General features: G+C 38.1%; 1 protein-coding gene across 2 annotated transcripts in view; it reads right to left on the bottom strand.

Annotated features, from left to right (window-relative positions):
- Positions 1-20,631, bottom strand: part of LOC145556826 (U3 small nucleolar RNA-associated protein 21 homolog) — a 33,506-nt gene that overhangs the window by 11,142 nt on the left and 1,733 nt on the right. For both annotated transcript variants that reach the window (XM_081618480.1, XM_081618477.1), the window contains exons 3-9: positions 19,686-19,786; positions 18,741-18,944; positions 17,953-18,196; positions 8,184-8,359; positions 5,852-5,934; positions 1,763-1,835; positions 760-825 (exon numbers count right to left, since the gene is read on the bottom strand). In XM_081618480.1, coding sequence (XP_081474606.1) covers positions 760-825; positions 1,763-1,835; positions 5,852-5,934; positions 8,184-8,359; positions 17,953-18,196; positions 18,741-18,944; positions 19,686-19,786 — 947 coding nt within the window. The remainder of the gene's footprint in view (positions 1-759; positions 826-1,762; positions 1,836-5,851; positions 5,935-8,183; positions 8,360-17,952; positions 18,197-18,740; positions 18,945-19,685; positions 19,787-20,631) is intronic.

Genomic DNA, 20,631 nt, shown 5'->3' with positions numbered 1-20,631 from the left:
CAATATTTATAGGTGAATAAAAAATATAATAATAAATTTAAGATTAATGGGTGCTAGTTTTTATTCATTTCACTTCACATGATAAAATAACAACTTATTTAAATATTACTTTGTACAATTGCTTGAATGGTATTAAATCTAGAAAATTAGCATCCAAGGAATCAACAACCACTATTGTGTGATTAATGTATTACAAATTAAATTGTAGATTATTGTGCAATCACTTTTAAGTTACATTCTATTGAAAATTAAATTTGAAGGTTACACATATGAAGAGTTTAAGGGTAATAAGTGATGACATATAAGGTGACACATAATATTCATGTGGAGCCAAATCACATTGAAGGAACGTGCACATGGCGGTAGCATGATGTCTCTTAGAGTTCTAATATCATGAAATGCCCAACTGCTACCAATTATCTTTCAAAAATCTACTTTTATATTATAGATCATCATGAAATGCCCAATTGCTACCAATTACCTAAACATTGCCCTTGGCAAGATCTTTAATGGCTTGCTACAGTCACTGTTATTGTTGATTATTTTAATATTCAAATGTTCATCTTAGAAAACATTCTCCTGTATTTCTTCCGCAGCCAACATAAAAAAACAAGACATAAAAAAAAAAAAATTTAAAAAAAAAATTTTTAAAAAAAAAAAAAAAAAAAAAAACAACAACAACAAGCATATAGGAGTCAATATTATGTAGACAATTCAGAAGAATTGAAACAAGTCAATATAGGTGAATAGCATTTATACCTTTATCCTGAGTTTCTTGGCTCTTTTAGCCACATGACGCTGTGAAAGCTCCCTACTTTGTTGATCCTGATCATAGCCAAAACGTTCAGCCATAATATAGATGGTGACAACCACTAACTCTTTCAGAAAGACTATTTAAAAACAAAAATATGCAGCCAATTACATAACACCCAATTACTCCTTCATGATATCAAATCAACATTTCAAAAATGTAGCTATCAAGATGGTGATTAACTGATTATGAAGAAGGATATACAGAGAGAACAACAAAACAGAGTTCAAAACTAGGCCTCAACATACATATTTCCAGAAAAGCTCCTACAAATTATTATAATTACACTTTATAACAGAGAAGCAATACCCAACTTAATATGCTAGAAAACAGTCTTGATCAGATTTTACTAAACAGACATTGGAAAATTTATTATTGCTCATATCAATCATGTGTACAATACCAGAATCAAACTGGGAATAATTTATCAATCAATGATAGATGGGCTGACTAGCAACTATTATATTTCACAATCTATGAATCAATAAAATCCACTCAATTGAAGCCAAGATGAACACATCTGCTGCATGTTTACCCTCAAAGCTACTGTCAATATACCTAAGACAACAAAAGAAAAACCTAGTGTTAACTTTACCCACAAAATGCCAACCAGAGCATCCACTCTGAGTTGCAAGAAAATCATTTTTAATAATTAGTAACTCCACCTATGAGTGTTCCTATCACTTATTGTCTATCCAAAGCATAATAAAGGTGAGGAACTACATTGGAAAAAAATCAGCTTAAAGCTTTGTCATGTCCTTTTGAACCTACCAAGAACTCAGTACCCACGACTAATTGCTGCTTGTACACAGCGACAACTGATGAACTAACAGCTGTAAAGAATATTGCTAATCTACTTTAATGAAGATAACAGGCAAATAGCACCATACTTAGGATAGTACAACCCTAGAGAATACATGACAGGCGGATAAAAATTAAGAAGCTATCAACCTGGACTACAGAAAAAAGCCTGAAAGCTCGGTCCTGGCCAGCAGATAAAATGTGTCTCCCATTTGCATAAAACCTGCAATAAGAGATATGTTTGAACTTGTAAAGCACAATAATACAATAGAGTGGGTATACAAATAAATTATAGTCATAAAAGTTTAGATTAGTCATAATGCCATATTTTACTTTTTTTAAATTGAAAAATCAAATGAATATGGCCATTGTGCTGACTCCAATATCCACATCAATTGATCAACCCATAGGGATTCTCACTAGACCTGGATCTCCAACACTTAAATATCAGGGATATAGGCAACCCGGTCATCAATTTTCCATACACTCCTCACCCAACTTCTCACCGAAGTAGAACAGCTAAGCAGCAGTATATCTAGTAGCCACAGTCCAGTAGTACTTGGCTGATAGAGAATGGGTTTTAAGATAATGTAATGTACAACATATCAGAGATCAATTAAAGAAATAAAGATGAACCACAATAAGGATTGGGCTGTAGGAGCAATAGGGTGTTTTAAGTTAGGATATGGACAGAAATCAATTTATGGAATAATGATGAACCACAATGAGCTATATGAGCAATAAGGGGTTTTCAGTGAAGATATGCACAAGGAGAGATTATGGGTTGTGGAATTAAAATTAAAATCATAGACCATACATAAATATTTAAAGGGAAATTCTCAATGGTAGCCTTCTACTATTGTGTAATTCCAATGGTATAGCAAATTTTTATTTCGATTCTCAATGGTAGCCCTAAACTTTCAAATTCTCAACCGCAACCTAAATTATGTTTTTCCATTAAATTTTTTTATATCTAACCTTATAATAAACTAAGGTAAACTTTAAAAAAATAATAATGTATAAAATATATATATAAATTAAAACTACTGCTCCCCCACCATTAGCCCAGCCACCCTTTCCCCTACGTCTGCAGTCACCCCTTCACTCCATCGCAACAACCTCTCCCAAAATCGGCCACCACCCACCCCAAAACCCACCACGAAATCTGCCACCACCCACCTCAAAATAAACCACGAAAAGTCCTCTCCTCCCACCCACGAAACCTCCCAATCTACGAAAACCACCAATCCACCACCAACCAAAACCCACCCGCAAAACTGGCAACCCATGAAAAACCAACCCATCTTCTCATCGACAAACTTTCCAATAAATCAACCCACATTCAGCAAGCAAGACTTGACCCATGAATCGCCCCTTTCAAGAATGGTGGTAGGGAGGGAGCTGGTAAGGTGTTGGTCGATGGTAGGGGTAGCAGACGGGTTGGGGTCAGGTTTTGGGGAGAGAGAAAGAGTCGGGTTGGGGGTCAGGTCGTGGGGTTTGATTTGAATTGCCAACATGAGGGTTGGTCGAAGGTGAGCGAAGGGAAGGGGGTGTCGGTTGACGGTGACCAATGGTGGTGTTGATTGAAGGTGGCCAGCTGGGGTTGTCAATGGAGGTAAGGGGTTAGGGTGATTGTCAATGGGTTGTCAATGAAGGTTATGGGTAGGGGTATTTTATTTTATTTTTTAAATAATTTTACTTTTAATTATTCAATTAAAATAGTTGACCTAGTTAGATTTCACGGAAATGCAATGGAAAAATCATCAATAAGGTTATGATTGTAAAACAATTAAAGTAGAGGGCTACCATTGAGAATCGAATGAAAAAATGGCTAACATTGGAATTACGCAATTTGAAGAGGACTACCAAAGAGAATTTCCCAAACTTAAATCCCTATTTCCTTTATAATAAATAAAAGGGCTTTTCCCCTTCCTGTCTTGGTGACATTTTTTCCCCAACCCGTAAACCAAGTAGTTCCTAAACTCAATTTGAGTATTTGACCTTTAAAAGAAAATGAAACAGAACTTAAAATATATACCAGCAACACATCCACGTCAAAGTGGTCTAGTTGTTTTTTCATATACAACAATGCAACGATTAAGTACAGTGAAAGGGGAAACTTTCCCTAATCTATGGTACATTTTGTACCCTTGCAAATGAAGATTTGTTTATATTTGGTGTTAAAGGAGAAATAATTAGGATTATAACCATATCATAAGTTCAAATGTGTGAAAATCAAGTGAATAGAATACACCGTCTATACGATAATATTTAAAAAACAATTAACTTTGCATATTTCTTTCATACTCCAATCTCGATCCCTTTTATATATATAGGGGAGGGATCCAGTAAGAATGGATCCATATGTGAGATATCATACTTATATGAGGATTGATCTAAAATTTAGAACATATGAGTTAAAATTTAGAACACATGATTAAATATTTAGAACACGTGATTTAAAATTTATAACACATCAGTTTAACTCTAGAACATCTACGTATGTAATAATTTAGAACATCTGATTTTAAATTTAGTTATTATGCAAAATTTTAAAAAATCTTATTTAAAATTAAGAACATGTGAATAAAAATATATAACATTTGATTTAAGATTTAGAACATGTGAGTAAAAGTTTAGAATAACTGATTTAGAATTTATACATACGAGTAAAAACTTAGAACACCTTATGTAAAATTTAGAACATATGAGTAAAATTTAAAACATACTCCCTCCGTTTTTAAATACTAACTCCATTTCTCCATGCGCGGATTTTAGGAGAAATTGGAGAAAATAATAAAATATAGAGATAGTGGGGTTAGTGGAAGGTAAATTGGAGGATAGTGAATATAAAAGTAATAATATTTGGGTCCCACTAGTTGAAAGAAATTAATTAAATATTATAAAAGCTTTCCAAATAAGGAAATGGAGCAAGTATTTAAAAACGGCCGCAAAAGGAAAGAAGAGCAAGTATTTAAAACGGAGGGAGTATGATTTAAAATTTAAAACATATAAATAAAAATCTAAGAACACAATTTTTGAATCATATAAGTTAAATTTAGAACAAATAACTTAAGATTTAGAACATGTGAGCAATAATTTAACGCATACGAGTAAAATTTAGAACATGAGAGTGTTCTCACGTATGAAAGAGTTCTCATATATTAGATGGGTTCTCAAGAGAGTCTTCCCCTAACAGTTATATCAAGTGACCATAACCTAAAATATTTATTTAACTATCATCTAAAGAAATATGATCAGCTCTTACCAGATGAAGAAAGATCAGCTCAACCTAATTTTAACTTCTAACAAGTTTTGAAAATTGAGTAGAAGCCCTTTGATTCTTTGCTCGCTATTTGGCCTCAAAATCTATATTAACCCACTTGGAGGTCCTCAAAAGAATTTTTTTGAAATCCTTAATCTCTACAATGGTCTTTCAGATTTATTCTTAAAACAAAAGAGGGACAAAACCATGACCAAGTTGTAAATGGAATTTAACAGCAAATTCTACAACATGGAACATGCAAGCTGAACATGAAAACTCATCATATAGATCGAATTTCAAACACTATTTCACGCAAATTGGGGGGGGGGGGGGGGGGGGGGGGGGGGGGGGGACAAAAGCAGGTGACCAGATGAAAAAATAAAGATATTAAAAACAACCTGTTTAGATTTTAAATTCTCAATCCTAACAATATGCCATCATTCGAGTCATTACACAGGTAAAAATTAGTTTGTATCGAAGCTTTAGTTCTACTTCTCTTTATGTGTGATACCCCTACCTACTAGTCATCCCAACCCAGAAGAACAGGCACAATTAACAGCGTCTGAACATTTTCTTCATTGCCATAGAACAAATAGAAATAGCTTCCTCTCCTAAATAAGGGCTTTTCTAAGGGAGTTTGAGTTACTTTCTTAACCAAAGGGTATACTTGGGAATTTTTAAATCATAAGAGTTTGGCGGAATAATTTACACAAACCTCATACTTGGTAATTATTGAATAATTCTCTGATATGAAAGAGGTAGTTTTTTACAATTACTCTCTTACAGTTTTACATAAATGTTACATTGAAATTTACTACACCCTTTAATTCTCTAAGTGAGGGCAATATGAATTTTTAAAGTAACAAATACATTATAACGTGCAAAAAATAAATAGCATATGACAAAGTGCAAAATCAATGATTCTAGAAAAGTTCTGCAAACATCTAAAATTTTTATTCTATATAACACTCTACCTTATACAAAGTGGAGGTGCACTATGTCCATTTCGGAATCGTAAAAGACGAGGATCCCCATCGCTAGTATCGAATATCCACATCTGGGAAATGAGAGAAAGGGAGAATTTAAAGCAGAATAAACAGTCTGTAAATCAAGAAACAGCTTTTATATGTTCAAAATGAAGCATAAAAATCAAAAGCAGATCTTAATTGCACCCTGCCCAACATCAGCATAGAATTTTAACAGGTTCATGCCACAACACCCACAATATTATTCCACAATAACACTTTATTGTCCATCTTCAGTAATATTTCAAGGAAGACTTTTTACAACTTCTACAATGACTCAATCTTCATATACATTAGCCAAAGAACATAGTGACACCAACAGGCATCTTGGATTACATAAAATGGAGAATTATTCTTACAAAGGTAAAGAAGGATTTTTACAAAAGAGGTAGTAAATAGAAGAAATAATAACTCCTCTTTCTTTTGTTATACCCACTTTTCGTGAAAATTTTATATACACCCAGTTGCAAGGTGCACCCAAGGGTAGTTCTGCTCATTTAATTTTTTTTTTTTTTTTTTCTCATTTCTAAATTTAAAAAGAGCAAGAAAAACACCATTGGGTGCATCTACCTCTATGTGCACCTTCCTAAAAGTTTTATAAAAAAAAAAAATATGTGCACCCGGTGTATATAAAAGGTTGTACACTTTTCATATTAGGGTGATTTCTTTTTTTTTTTTCTGTTCTAACCGATATTACTTTTCTCCTCTTAGATTTAAAAAAGAAAAAAAAAACAAACAAACAAACAAACAAACCTTCACCACCTTACCCCTCTTACCCCACAATTTATTAACCTTTTAAACTCTTTCTCACTCTAACTATCTTTTTTCTCACACCCATTCACCTTTTTAATCCATCTCTCTTATTTTAACCACATTTATCTTGCACCACCCACCTCTTTCAAAAATTCTTCGGTTTACAAATCTACAGTCAGTAGGAAAAAAAATGGAGGTAGTGGTTAAAATGGGTCATTTGTCAAATAAAAACTGCTTGTAGGTCCTCAAACTTAGATCAATGTGTGGAGCTTTAAGGGAAAAAAAAAAAAAAAAAAAAAAAAAAAAAAAAAAAAAAAAACAATGATTACAACAATATTCATGAGACAGGTTATAAGAGAATACGTTAAACAGAAAGATCAATATCCAGTTATCCACTACATTCCACACTACAAAATTAATTTATCTCATTGACAACATGTTCATCTAGCACTAACCTAATACGAGCCTATAACAATTGTAATCAATAACCACCCTGTTGATATGACAGCCAAATACCTTTGAATGCAGAGGAAGATGAGGCAAAAATATATCCAACAGGTATTCCCTCTTTCACACTCTGATAGGCCACATTTCTATTTTGAGACACAAAACAAAAACAAAAACAAAAACAAAAACAAAAAAAAAAAAAAAAAAAAAAAAAGTCCACTCTATCAAATCTAGCAAGTCAAATTAAATCTAGAAAGTCAAATTATGATATTTCCCATAAAACTATAATGTTTTAGGGATTTGACACATTATCAAAATAAGATGATTGTTCTCAACTAAATAAATCATCAAGGTAATTACAACATTTCTAACCAATTCTAGCTAACCTCAAACAAAATGTGGAGTGATGATTAAATAGAGGTAGCGTGGGTAGAGCTTAAGCCAAGCTTAAATAGAGGTGATTGAATCAAACAAAAGAAAAAAAATCCATTGTAAAAAATGATGATTATACGAAATTTTAGTACCGGCATCCAAAACATAGGCAGGATCAGATATTAAAAGGTTCTTCTAACATCAACCTCAAGATTTTACATATAATCTCACTCATTGTTATATTTTATATAGAAATCTAAAATTCCATCAGGTTGACAGCCAATACCTTGCAAAGTTAAAACAGAACAAAAAATGTTCGAGCGAGGAAATTAATGAAAGGAAACTGGAGCAGTATCTATCAATATTGGGAAAAATAGGATTGACACATTGAATTTCACAATTCAGGTTCCAACATGAAAAAGACTCAAGAAGGGCCTAAGTCAGTTTCACATAACCTAAGCATACACACACAAAAATAAGGCACATCAAGTTCAAGGGGCTTGAATATTGTTCCTTTGACTGACCATGACCTGGATCTCTACAAACATCCAAGAGTCATTAAATTTAAGACCCTAGTTCTTTACACACAACTATTTCCATGCAATGTATTTTGAACATTTGACAATCCAATCATAGATGTACAAGGAAGTCAAAGAAGCCATGCAAAGCCAGGTGTAAAGAAGTCAAAATTTTAGAAAAATTGTCTTACTTTTATAGAGTTGTCAGCTGAAGCACTCATCAGCACAGGCTCATTCGCAAAGAAGTGGAGTGAAATAATTGCACCGTCATGAGCATCTTTTATAACTGACTGAAGCCTTCGTTTCTCAAGATTCCATATGCTAATGACACCAGAAGAGCCTCCAGAAGCTAAAAGAGACTGTCCATCTGTAACACACATTTTTTTTTAGCTAATGATGCAACAAGATAACAGAAAATGAATTTGTACAATCCTTGATAAACCAGATAGCTTCTAATAATAAAGCTTTTTTATTCCCAGCAGATAACTTAGTAAAACTTTGAGAGCCTACAGAAGATTATACCAATTAGTTTGATGATATATGTTCTCCCAAATTTTAAGATCAAGAAACTCATTCAGAACTTCCCAACTACCTAAATGGACAATCTACAGGATGCATTATATTAACATAAAAAAAAAAGGATAATATATGAGTACCCTTTTCAAATATACAGCTATATTGCCTTAACTACCCAGTCAGATGACACTATAAAAATATTGCATAATTATCAATCATTTCATAATCTGTAAAGGCCCTTAAACAAACAGATATAAGTCTGTAAAGTTTTTGCATAAAAGAGGCTAGTGATAGTGCAATTTTTTTCAATATGCAATGTTTACGTGAAAACATTACAAAATAGATTACTAGGGAATAATATTGAATTAAAAACGAAATGCACGAAATAAAAGGTGTTGCTTTGAGGATTTTCAGTTCTCCAAAAACGAAAAAATGTGTAATTCATTTTCAGTTCTCCAAAAACGAAATCATTAGCTAATCATTTCAGTTCTCCAAAAAAGAACAAATACAAAATATTCAGAAATAATCAAGCACGTAAAAGACATTAGTTACTTTGAGGATTTTCTTCCATGCATGACATGAGCTGAAAGCAAGGGCTTATAAATTACACACAAGCACAAATAAAGCACCTTAGTTGTAAAAGCCAACAGGGGGAAAATGTAGGTCCTCGAAGCCTGGGTATGAGGCAAAGACGCATGTCTTCTATAAAACAAGCCTTAATATAAGAGAGTAACTTTTTTTTTAAATCACAATAAGTCAGAGAAAAGGAGGGGACTAGGGAGCCAAGCCGTGTTTAGGGAAAAGCTGAAAGCTAAAGCTGATTGTGTTAGCTGATTTTAAGTAACTGATTGTAGTAACTAATTTGACTAACTTATTTTATTAGCTTATTTTAGAAAAGTGTTTGGTAAATAACTTATTGGTTTAAAGCTAATTGATTATGTGAAATAACTAATAAGCTAATAGTGGGGTAGGTAGTTCATATAGGATTTTTCATTAATGGGGTTATAAGTGTCATTTCACCATAAAAATTGAATTAGCTAATTGAAAAGGCTCCTAAAAGGAGCTTTTTGAAAAAGAGCATATTTAGTGGAATAAGCTCGTTAAATAAGCTTCCCACCAAACACCTTGAATTAGCTTATTTAATAGTTAATAAGCTAATGTTGGTCAAATAAGCTAGTTACCAAACACAGCCCAAGTGATTAGTTCAGTCATCTGTCTATAAGTGTGGGCACTTTACCGACACATAAAATAAATAAAAACCCCACAAAGAGGAACACCAGAATTTTGAGATTTAAAAAACAATGTAAAAGCAGAAAGGGTTAAACACATCCATGTGAAGATATTGAAGATTTTTAAACATGTAAATCTTAATATTATAAAACCACAACATTCTTCTTCAATGACTATCGATCAATCAAAGCCTTAATCCCATTAGTGGGTCAACTACATAAACCAAAAGTTGTTATTCCGTGTAGTCATCGACAAAACTCTTCCTTCTCCATCCCTTATGATCCAATGCCTCATCCTCATGCAAATCCATATACTTCATGTCCTTCCTAACTCCTTCCAACCAAGTCATTTTCAGTCTCTCTCTCTCCCTCGTTCAACCCCTCCATGGTCCCACTCCTCCACTTTTTGTACCGATGCACCCTCGAGTCTCCGTCTCACATGCCCAAACCACCCACATTGGCGATTTTCCCTTAATTTGTCAATAATGCCTGCCACACCTACTTTATTGCAAACAACCTCCTTTCTGATTCCATTGCTTAAAGTGTTCCCACACATCCAACATTCTTCTTCAGTGACTAACGTGATCAATAATCAGCTTGCTTGATGATGTCTCCCCATTTGGACAATCATATTCTCAAACAAATAACTTGAACTCTATCATTTCTTTTGCAGCCACTCACATGATTGTGAACTTCCATTCATACTCCCAGAGTTGAAAACAAATGCTTCAACCATGCCATGCATCCACTTCACATCTTGGCATCCCCCACTAGTGTATAATTAAAAGATATACATTTTAACTACCCATGAGCCATATTTATGCATCCAATTCTTCTTACATTCCTAGTATATGCTAGCCAGTGTCTATTTCTATATTTAGGAGAGGCACATTACAGTGCATATTCAATAAAGTAAACACAACTTCTAACCCCCACCAAGCAACACATTATAAAGATCCTCCATGGGCTCCATCCATCTCATACAGATATCCCTTACACTAGCAATCTAGATCACTTGGCCAGTTGCCTTTTCTTAGATAAAGGGGAAATGTTAACAAAAAAAAAAAAAAAAAAAAAAAAAACAGTATTTAGTACATCCATGGAAGACAAGTTATCCTAAAAAATATTAAATACAAGAAAATGGCAATGCCAACTATGAGTTGCATCATCAAGGGAAGACTAAGAACAACCCACCCACCCCCCCAACACACACACACACACACACACACACACACACACACACACACACACACACACACTCACAACAAAGTGTTACCATAATGAAAGGAGGAAAGACACTATAAAGCTCACATGAGGTTCATCTATAGCATAAAATCTATCAATCCACTCGAGCCATAAAACACAAAGAATAGTAAGGCCTACTTATTTTACAAAGTCAAGGTAACAATATTACCTTATTTGTGGTTTTGACGAATAAAAATGCTCATGTTCAGGTGTCCTAAAGAGACTAATCATAGAATCTCATGCATGCTAATAAGTTTAACTCATAAGTCATCTGCAACACCTTCTCCACCACCACACATCACCCTCACTTATCAGAGAAGGCAGAAGCGGCGACAGGGTCAGAACAGCAACAACAACATACCGTGGCCAAGACAAGCACAAGCAGAGAACCGTAGAAAAAGGTCAGACAAGGCAGCTTTGGGAGTTTGTTTGCATTATGATTAAAAAGAGAAGAAGACAAAAGTAGTACTCTAGTAATTAAGGCCTTGTTTGCCAAGTTATTGCGTTGTAGTAGTAATATATATAGCAGTAGTAAAGTAGTGGAGAGGCATCCAGAAAATTGAAGTGTATTTTGGAGAGTCATGGCCTAAAGCCATGGGCACCTTTTGTAAGCTTTAAGCATTATCAATCAAAACATCCAACCTTTCGCCAGTACATTATCATTCTCACGCTAGTCCGTTGCAATCGGTATCACAGCAGACATGCCGCCCACACCGTTGACGGTGACGCCGGAGCGAGTGGCGGCGCTAGAGGAAAGAGTAGAGGAAATTGTTGAGAAGCTTGGGGTAGGAGAAAATTCGCTACAGCACAACTTGTTAAGGAAACAAGACGAGTCCATAGACAAGGTAAGGCAGTCATTGGAGGGAAGGATGGATCGTTTCCGGCAGGACATAACGCAACAAATGAATATGACGACCAGCCGCCAAGATAGGGTCATGGACGAGATCCGTGACGCCATTAAGGCTTTGGGAAAGCAACCTATCCGACCACCAGGAAGGAACGAGGAGGTGGAGCAGCCTCACCTTGGAGGTGGCTTCAACGGGTCGCCGCATATGAACCGCGGGTTCAGCGAACCGCCAATCTTGAACCGCGGGCTCAATGAGCCACCAATCGGAGCAGGGGGCCTTAATGGACTCCGATTTGGAAATTGGGAAGCAGGGTTTGGAGGCGAGAACAACCACCACGACAACCAGAGCGGCTGGAGACTCCGCAAGCTTGACATGCCCTTGTTCAACGGGGCGGACCCGGACGGCTGGATTCTACGGGGAGAGCAGTACTTCCAGTTCTATCGACTCACCGAGGTGGAGAAATTGCAAGCGGCGGTCGTGGCTATGGAGGGGGATGCCCTGAGGTGGTACCAGTGGGAGCATCGCCGGCAACCGGGACCCACTGGAAAGACATGAAGATGCGGGTCTTGACTCAATTCAGACCGGTGAATGCTGGCTCTCTCCACGAGCAGTGGCTAGCCGTCACCCACACCACCACCGTGGTGGAGTACCGAAGAACATTTGTAGAGAAAGCCGCTCCACTGACTGACGTGCCTGAGAGTATCATGAAAGGGCAATTCGTAAACGGGTTGAAGGAAGAGATAAGGGCGGAGATTCGGATGTTGAATCCGTTAACCCTCGAAGATGCGATGAACCTAGCAATCCGGGTTGAGGAGAGGAACCGGGTTAACGGGTTAAGAAAACCCAGCGGAGCCTACGTGAAACCCGGCCCGTACTCCTACTTCAACCGCAGCCCAGCTTCCACTCTCTTAGGAACTGGGCCAGCCCAAACTATCATCCCACCAAATTTCCAACCCAATTCCCAACCCAACCACCCTTACCGGTCCAGTAATGCAAACCGCGCTAATTCACTCACAAATTCCACCCCACAAAGCTCAAAAGCCTCTATCACACAACCCATCACCCCTTACCAGAACCGTAACAACCCCAGCACCACCCAGTTCAGTGGAAATGTCCGGCGACTAACGGAGAGGGAAATTCAGGAGAAAAAGGCCAAGGGCCTATGTTTTAGGTGTGATGGCCGATGGACCGGCCCAACTCATGTTTGTGGAGCCAAGGGGTTGAGCGTGCTTTTAGTGGAAGAAGACGAAGAGGAGGAGAACGGGGAACTAGCCGTGTTGGAGAACGTTGAGTCGTCGGAGGAAGTGGCAGGCGTGGCAATTACTATGAACTCACTTGTTGGCTGTCCAACCCAAAGACCATGAGGCTTAAGGGTGAAATCAATGGGCAGTGTGTAGTGATCATGATCGACCCCGGCGCGACACATAATTTTGTGTCAATGCAAGCCGTGGAGAAGCTTGGGTTGAAGATTACCGGTGATGCGACATTTGGTGTCTCCCTTGGTAACGGTGAGAACATTAGAGGGAAGGGGCAGTGCTTGGGTGTTAAGGTAAAATTGGAGGAAGGTGTGGAAATTGAGGAGGACTTTTTACCCCTCCAATTAGGGAACTCCGATGTAATTCTCGGAGTCCAATGGTTGGAAAAGCTCGGAGCCATGCTCACTAATTGGAAATTACAAGAGATGTGTTTTTCTTTGGGAGGTCGAAAGATAACAATTAGAGGTGACCCTAGTTTGTCTAAGTCCGGTATTACGCTCAAAGCAATGATCAAGACTCTTAAGAAACAAAAAAAAGGGCTCTTAGTGGAGTTGAACCAGTTGGAGGAAGAAAAGAAAGAGGCAGTAGGCTTAGTTCCCTTGTTTTTGAGAGGAGTGGTAAGCGAATTTGGGCAAGTGTTTGATGAGCCGAGGGGATTACCTCCCGCAAGGGGTCATGAGCATTCCATAGTGCTCAAGGAGGGAAGCAACCCCGTGAGTGTACGGCCGTACCGCTACCCACAATTTCAAAAAGACGAAATTGAGAAGTTGATCGGAGAAATGCTAGCGGCGGGAATCATACGGCCATCTACAAGTCCCTTTTCAAGTCCGGTCTTACTAGTGAAGAAAAAAGATGGGTCGTGGCGATTTTGCGTCGATTATCGAGCCCTCAACCAAGAAACCGTGGCCGATAAATACCCAATACCGATCATCGATGAGCTCCTAGATGAGTTGCACGGAGCTAAGGTCTTTACCAAGCTTGATCTCAAGTCGAGGTATCATCAAATTTTAGTGAGACCGGAGGATGTCCACAAGACGGCTTTTCGGGCCCATGAAGGACATTACGAGTTCTTGGTAATGCCCTTCGGACTAACCAACGCACCGGCAATGTTCTAATCGTTGATGAATGAGGTGTTCCGGCCATTTTTACGCAAATTTGTCTTAGTATTTTTTTGACGACATTCTTGTGTATAGCTCTAACTTGGAAGAACATACTCAACATGTGAAGGAGGTTCTGACCGTGCTTAAGGCCCACTCCCTCTTTGCCAACATTAAAAAGTGTGAGTTTGGTAAAGAGAGGGTTGCCAATTTGGGCCATATAATTTCAGAAGAGGGGGTAGCTGGTAGCTGTGGATCATGATAAAGTCCAAGCAATGGTCAAGTGGCCCACACCTAAGTCCATTAGGGAATTAAGAGGCTTCTTAGGCCTTACGGGGTACTACAGGAAGTTTATCTTCCATTATGCCCAAATCGCGCAACCCCTCACCGACCAGCTTAAGAGGGATAGCTTTGGGTGGTCGGCGGCGGCGGAGCAAGCGTTCCGGAGACTGAAGGAGGCGATCACGACGGCGCCAGTTTTAGTGATGCCTGATTTCACGAAAACCTTTGTGGTGGAATCGGACGCGTCTGGGTTCGGCCTCGGCGCGGTGTTAATGCAGGAGGGGAGGCCGGTGGCTTTCTTCAGTAAGATGTTGGGTCCGAACGGTAGAGGGAAGTCAATTTACGAAAAAGAGTTAATGGCGGTTTGTTTGGCCGTCCAAAAATGGAGGCATTACCTTTTGGGACGGCGGTTCATCATTAGAAGCGACCAACAGAGTCTCAGCAGAGAGAAGTGGTGTCGGAGTACCAGAAATGGGTTCGGAAGTTGATTGGGTTTGACTTTGATATACAGTATAAACCAAGGATAGCCAACCGCGTGGCGGATGCTCTGTCCAGGCGCGGCGAGGTAGCCGGCGAGGCAGAATTGGGGGCCTTAGTGGCAGTTCAGGGGGTTAATTAGAATCAATTAGAGAGAGAAGTTCAGAGCAACGAATGGATACAAGGGCTGAGAACAGCAATTGAGAAGGGAGAAGGTGCGATTGGGTTTACCCTGGAAGGCAACCATGTACTGTACAAGGGACGGTTAGTGATACCCCCCAAATCAGAGACAAAGGGGTTGTTGCTACGGCTGTACCACGACTCACTGGAGGGCGGCCATGAAGGGGAGGCGAAGACTTATTTGAGAATAGCGAGAGAGTGGTTTTGGGTGGGAATGCGGCGCGACGTGGCATCGTATGTCAGAGAATGCGTGAGTTGTCAACGCAATAAACATTCACAGCAAACGCCGGCGGGGCTTTTGCAACCCCTACCCATTCCGGAACGGGTTTGGGAAGACATCACCATGGATTTTATCGAAGGGCTGCCGAAATCGAAAGGGGTTGATACCATTTTAGTGGTGGTAGATCGCTTATCCAAGTACGCTCACTTCGTGGGGCTCAAGCACCCCTTCACGGCAGTAAGTGTGGCTGAGGTTTTTGCGAGGGAGATAGTCAGACTACACGGGGTCCCTAGTAGTATGGTGACGGATAGAGATCGAGTATTTGTCTGTGTGTTTTGGAAAGAATTATTTTGCTTGCAGGGAACGGCACTCAAGCGTAGCACCTCCTACCATCCCCAAACGGATGGTCAATCGGAGGTAGTCAACAAGAGATTGGAGGTATACTTGCGGTGTTTTGCAGGGGCCGAGAACATTGGCTAAGTGGCTCCATTGGGCCGAATATTCTTATAACACATCCACTCACTCATCCACACAAATGGCTCCTTTTAAGGTTTTGTATGGCCGCGATCCACCACGCCTTATGAGGATGGGGCTCGGCAGACTGCTGTGAGTACGGTGGAAGAGATGCTCCAAGAACGCGATGTGATGCTAGATGAGTTGAAGGTGAACTTAATGAGAGCTCAACAAGTCATGAAATCGAATGCGGATATGAAGAGACGGAAAGTAGAATTTCAAATCGGGGATAGAATATTTCTAAAGCTACAACCGTATCGACAACGCTCTTTAGCCAAGAGGCCATTCGAGAAGTTAGCAGCGCGCTTTTATGGGCCTTTTGAGGTCCTTCAACGGATAGGGAAGGTGGCTTATAAGCTGCTATTGCCGGAGGAATGTAGGATACATCCCGTGTTTCACGTCTCACAACTGAAACAAGCACTTGGCAACGCACCTAGCTCTACTACTATCCCTGCTCAACTCACACATGAGATGGAGTTGGTTGTGGAACCTAAACAGGTGTTGGACAGCAGGCCTAAGCTTGGCAAGGGGGAGGGAATCGATGTGCTGATACAATGGCAAGATCTACCAGAGTTCGAGGCCACATGGGAAGATGCGCACACCATCAATGAACAATTTCCGCACTTCCACCTTGAGGACAAGGTGGCTCTCTTGGGGGGGAGTATTGCAACACCTTCTCCACCACCACACATCACCCTCACTTATCAGAGAAGGCAGAAGCAGCGACAGGGTCAGAACAGCAACAACAACATACCGTGGCCAAGACAAGCACAAGCAGAGAACCGTTGAAAAAGGTCAGACAAGGCAGCTTTGGGAGTTTGTTTGCATTATGATTAAAAAGAGAAGAAGACAAAAGTAGTACTCTAGTAATTAAGGCCTTGTTTGCCAAGTTATTGCATTGTAGTAGTAATATATATAGCAGTAGTAGAGTAGTGGAGAGGCATCCAAAAAATTGAAGTGTATTTTGGAGAGTCATGGCCTAAAGCCATGGGCACCTTTTGTAAGCTTTAAGCATTATCAATCAAAACATCCAACCTTTCGCCCAGTACATTATCATTCTCACGCTAGTCCGTTGCATCATCTCATAGAGGATTTGAACCATAGTATTTTGGTACAATAGGAGCGATACAATGCAAGACTTAGCATTGAGATCATCTAATTTTGGACAGTAAAAATGGATTAATAAAATAGAAGGATAGTCATTCACACAGGAACACAGAATCATTTCAAGGTCAATAGGTTATTTAAATATCTTTTCTTAATATTCTAAATTCACAAGACAACATCCATACAAGTATAGATTACAATAATATAAAGTAATCACAACAGTCACCAACCCATTAAGAGTTGTACAAATAAATACTTTGTAATGAAGATCTATACACATAAGACAAATATAGATTCATATTTTGCCATTCCAAAATGTTATAAATTGCTCATATTGTTAAGAAATTAAAATCAGTAAAAATATGTTTTCAAGGTGTAAATTACAAAAGGTTCCAATACTCTAGATTACAATAATATAAAGTAAATATTTTCGTTTAGTAAAATGATGCCTCAATAGCCGGCAGCAACAATGCACAACAGGACACCTACAATATAACACTTCCACAACACTGAATGACAATGCAACCACAATCATGACTTCTTAGGAGTGAAAAACAATAGTATCCACAATAATGAATAAAAGTTTGGTAAAGGAAAGTTCATTCATGACAATAAGATGACATAACTTCAGCAACAAATACCTACCAAAATTAGTAAAAGCTTCACACGTTAACCAAACTAAACATAAGTGAGACATCGACATTGATGCATCTTGTCATGCCCAAGGCCAACAACTTAAATTAAGCAGGAAATTTTATATAGCATTGGCCACCTTTACCAAAGAGAGAGAGAGCATGTCAAAGAAGTTCAAGACAACTTGCCAAAAAAGAATAATGACTAAAGAATTCACACAATCACATAACTATGAATAAGCTAGCTAAAAAGGTTTCCCTTAAAGATATAGATGATCATAAAAATTCAAGATGACCTTATAATTTTTTTTAAGCTGCATTCACATAAAAAAGTAACCAAATATTCCATAACTCTTACCAGTGCTAAAAGATAGTGCAGTCACAGCACCTCGCATAGAATGTGTGAATGTGACAAGCTCTTTGTCATAACGTATATTATGGACATGGATCTTCCCATCAGCACAACCCACAGCAACAACATCTAGAGCTGGAGATGAGACACAACAAGATATGGGAGAATCCCATCCCTTAAAATCATAAAGCTTTTTCTTAGTGTTAACATTCCAGATCTGCAAATTTCCTTCTTGGCTACCCAAAATAACCTGGAAAAAAAATAAAAAACAGAACTTCAAAAGCTCTCCAACAGAACTAAGACATGAGTAATAAAAGATATTGTATAAGTACCATTTGGTTCGTAAAAGGGAAAGAATTTAAGAAAGGGAATCAAGGAGAATGGAAAACAATTGCCTTTGATATCATGTGTTGTTTTGGATACCTTTTTTTTCCTTACACATCATTTTTTCCTCTCACTGGTCACCACCAACCTCCCTCACTAACTGGCATCTCACTCCTTTCTCCTTCACCAAACATTATCTCTCTCCCTCCTTCACTCACTGCCTTCCCTCCTTCACATTCACTCCCCACCATCGTCACCGACCCTCCCTTGGACATTGGGGGTGCGGGGAATTAAAATAGAGGAGTTGGGAATTATAAGAAGGTAAAGGGGTGAATAAAAATAGCATTACAAACAACAACGGTTATTTCCTGATTACTCCATACTAAAATCCCCTACCTATAGTAAATGAATTAAGAAGGATAAAGGAGAGGCAATCTACACAGAATTTAAGAAAGAGGATATGTACGTACCTTATTCAAGTAAGTATCTGGATGAACAATACAAGTAGGAGAAAATTTTCCTTCCAAAACGATATGGCTAACTGGCTCTAAATTTTGCTCAATTCCTTTAAAGGCCCATATAAACAAATGATGATCAACATCAACACTCAAGATGTGATCACCAAACAGATACAATAACTTGACCTTTGCCGTATGAGAGCTCCAAGTTGCAACCTGCCAATCAATAAATAATAAAATCAATTGAACCTTAATTAACTCTTGGTATATCACATCATATAACTAATCACTAATATATAAAGATGTTAGGTCATGAGATAGAGACACTTGACGCTCCAACTTTTCGCCGTCATTGTAAAATAATTATTATTATTACACTTATGATAGATATTTATTAAATAAAAAGTTAAAGAGTTTAATTATCTATATACTTCCAATAAAAAAATGTGGAGTATTTTGATAACTTAACCCACACTTGTTTCCCAAACTTAACCCGACCTAATGGTGGTATAACTCGATCCAAACTTGACTCTCCTAAATATAATCAGATTCAAAGTTCACCCAAGCCTATAGATGAACTGACTTGAAATTAATCTAACCCAATAATGAACCAACCCTAACAAAACCGGAATCTATCTATCATAATCCACCTTAAACCAAAATTGGAACAAACCAGCCTGAATTGAATTGAATCGTACCCGACCTACAACCGAAAGGGTAAATAACTTGTCATAACCCAAACCAGAACTTGATTTGGAGACATTGAGCCAACTTGAACCTAGCATGATTACACGAATTGACAGTTCTATGCACATAACAAAGTGTATGCTTATGCTATAAGGGCATATTTAATGCTTACAGCAATATTAAACTAAGAGAACTACCAGACAATAATTACTAATTAGGAATGGAATCATAATAAAGGACACACTTAATACAGAGCCTCAAAAATAAAACCTGATGAGCACGCTTAAACACTGCAATTTTGTTCCCATAAGCTGCAAAAGTATAATCACGGTAGGAAGCAAGAGCCCGGATTTTCTTTGGAAGTTGGGGACCTTCAGTAATTTTGAAAAAAAAAAAAAAAAAAAGATAAGAAAAGCATTAGAAAACCAGTGCTTGGCAAAGTGAGCAACCAATAAGAGCATTAAAGATTCAAAGGTACTAAGAGAGTATGGCATACTAAGGATTGTGAACAGCTTCAGCACATTCAGTCTAGGGCCTAATCTCTTTAAAAAGCTAATTAGTTCCATTATTACACATTTGAGTTTTTCACAACATTTATCTGGCCACAATAAGAGTCGGTTGACGCGCCTCACTGTATTAATCTCATATGGTACCAAATAACTACCAAAATCGGTACAAATTGTACTAAAATATGTGATTTTGGTACAAAAATATGCTTACTTGGTACTGTAACTTCCCCGCTACAATACCACCAACATTACCACATTTGGGTGTCATGTCGTATCGAATTGTCAAAGGATCCAACACGCGACACCCGACATACAGCGGGGTGTTGGGAAACATAGGTGCTCAACTACTCATCCACACGAGAGTAATAGACTAACAATAATCAGCTCATATTACCATGCAAAACACGAGAGTTCTCTCACACAGTCAAATCAACTAAACCCTACAGTTCTTGCAGTAATAGTTTTTATTTCTTTTTGGATAATTTCATGCAGTAATAGTAGTCAGCTCATATAAAATCCAATACCACATATAGATCTTAGCAAGATGCCAAGAAACACATGTAGAGTTCGAACTAAGGCATGCCAGCTTGGTGAGCCTTAGTCACACACTGTTAAAACATTGCTAGAACACAATTTGACTGAATCCTAAACCAATTGAGTCTCAAATCAAATTAAATCAGACCGGCACCAAGTAAATTACTCGTTAT

This window comes from Chenopodium album, chromosome 1 (genome assembly GCF_948465745.1).
Source record: "Chenopodium album chromosome 1, dcCheAlbu1.1, whole genome shotgun sequence".
Lineage (NCBI taxonomy): Eukaryota > Viridiplantae > Streptophyta > Magnoliopsida > Caryophyllales > Amaranthaceae > Chenopodium > Chenopodium album.
This window is presented reverse-complemented; position numbering and strand designations above follow the sequence as displayed.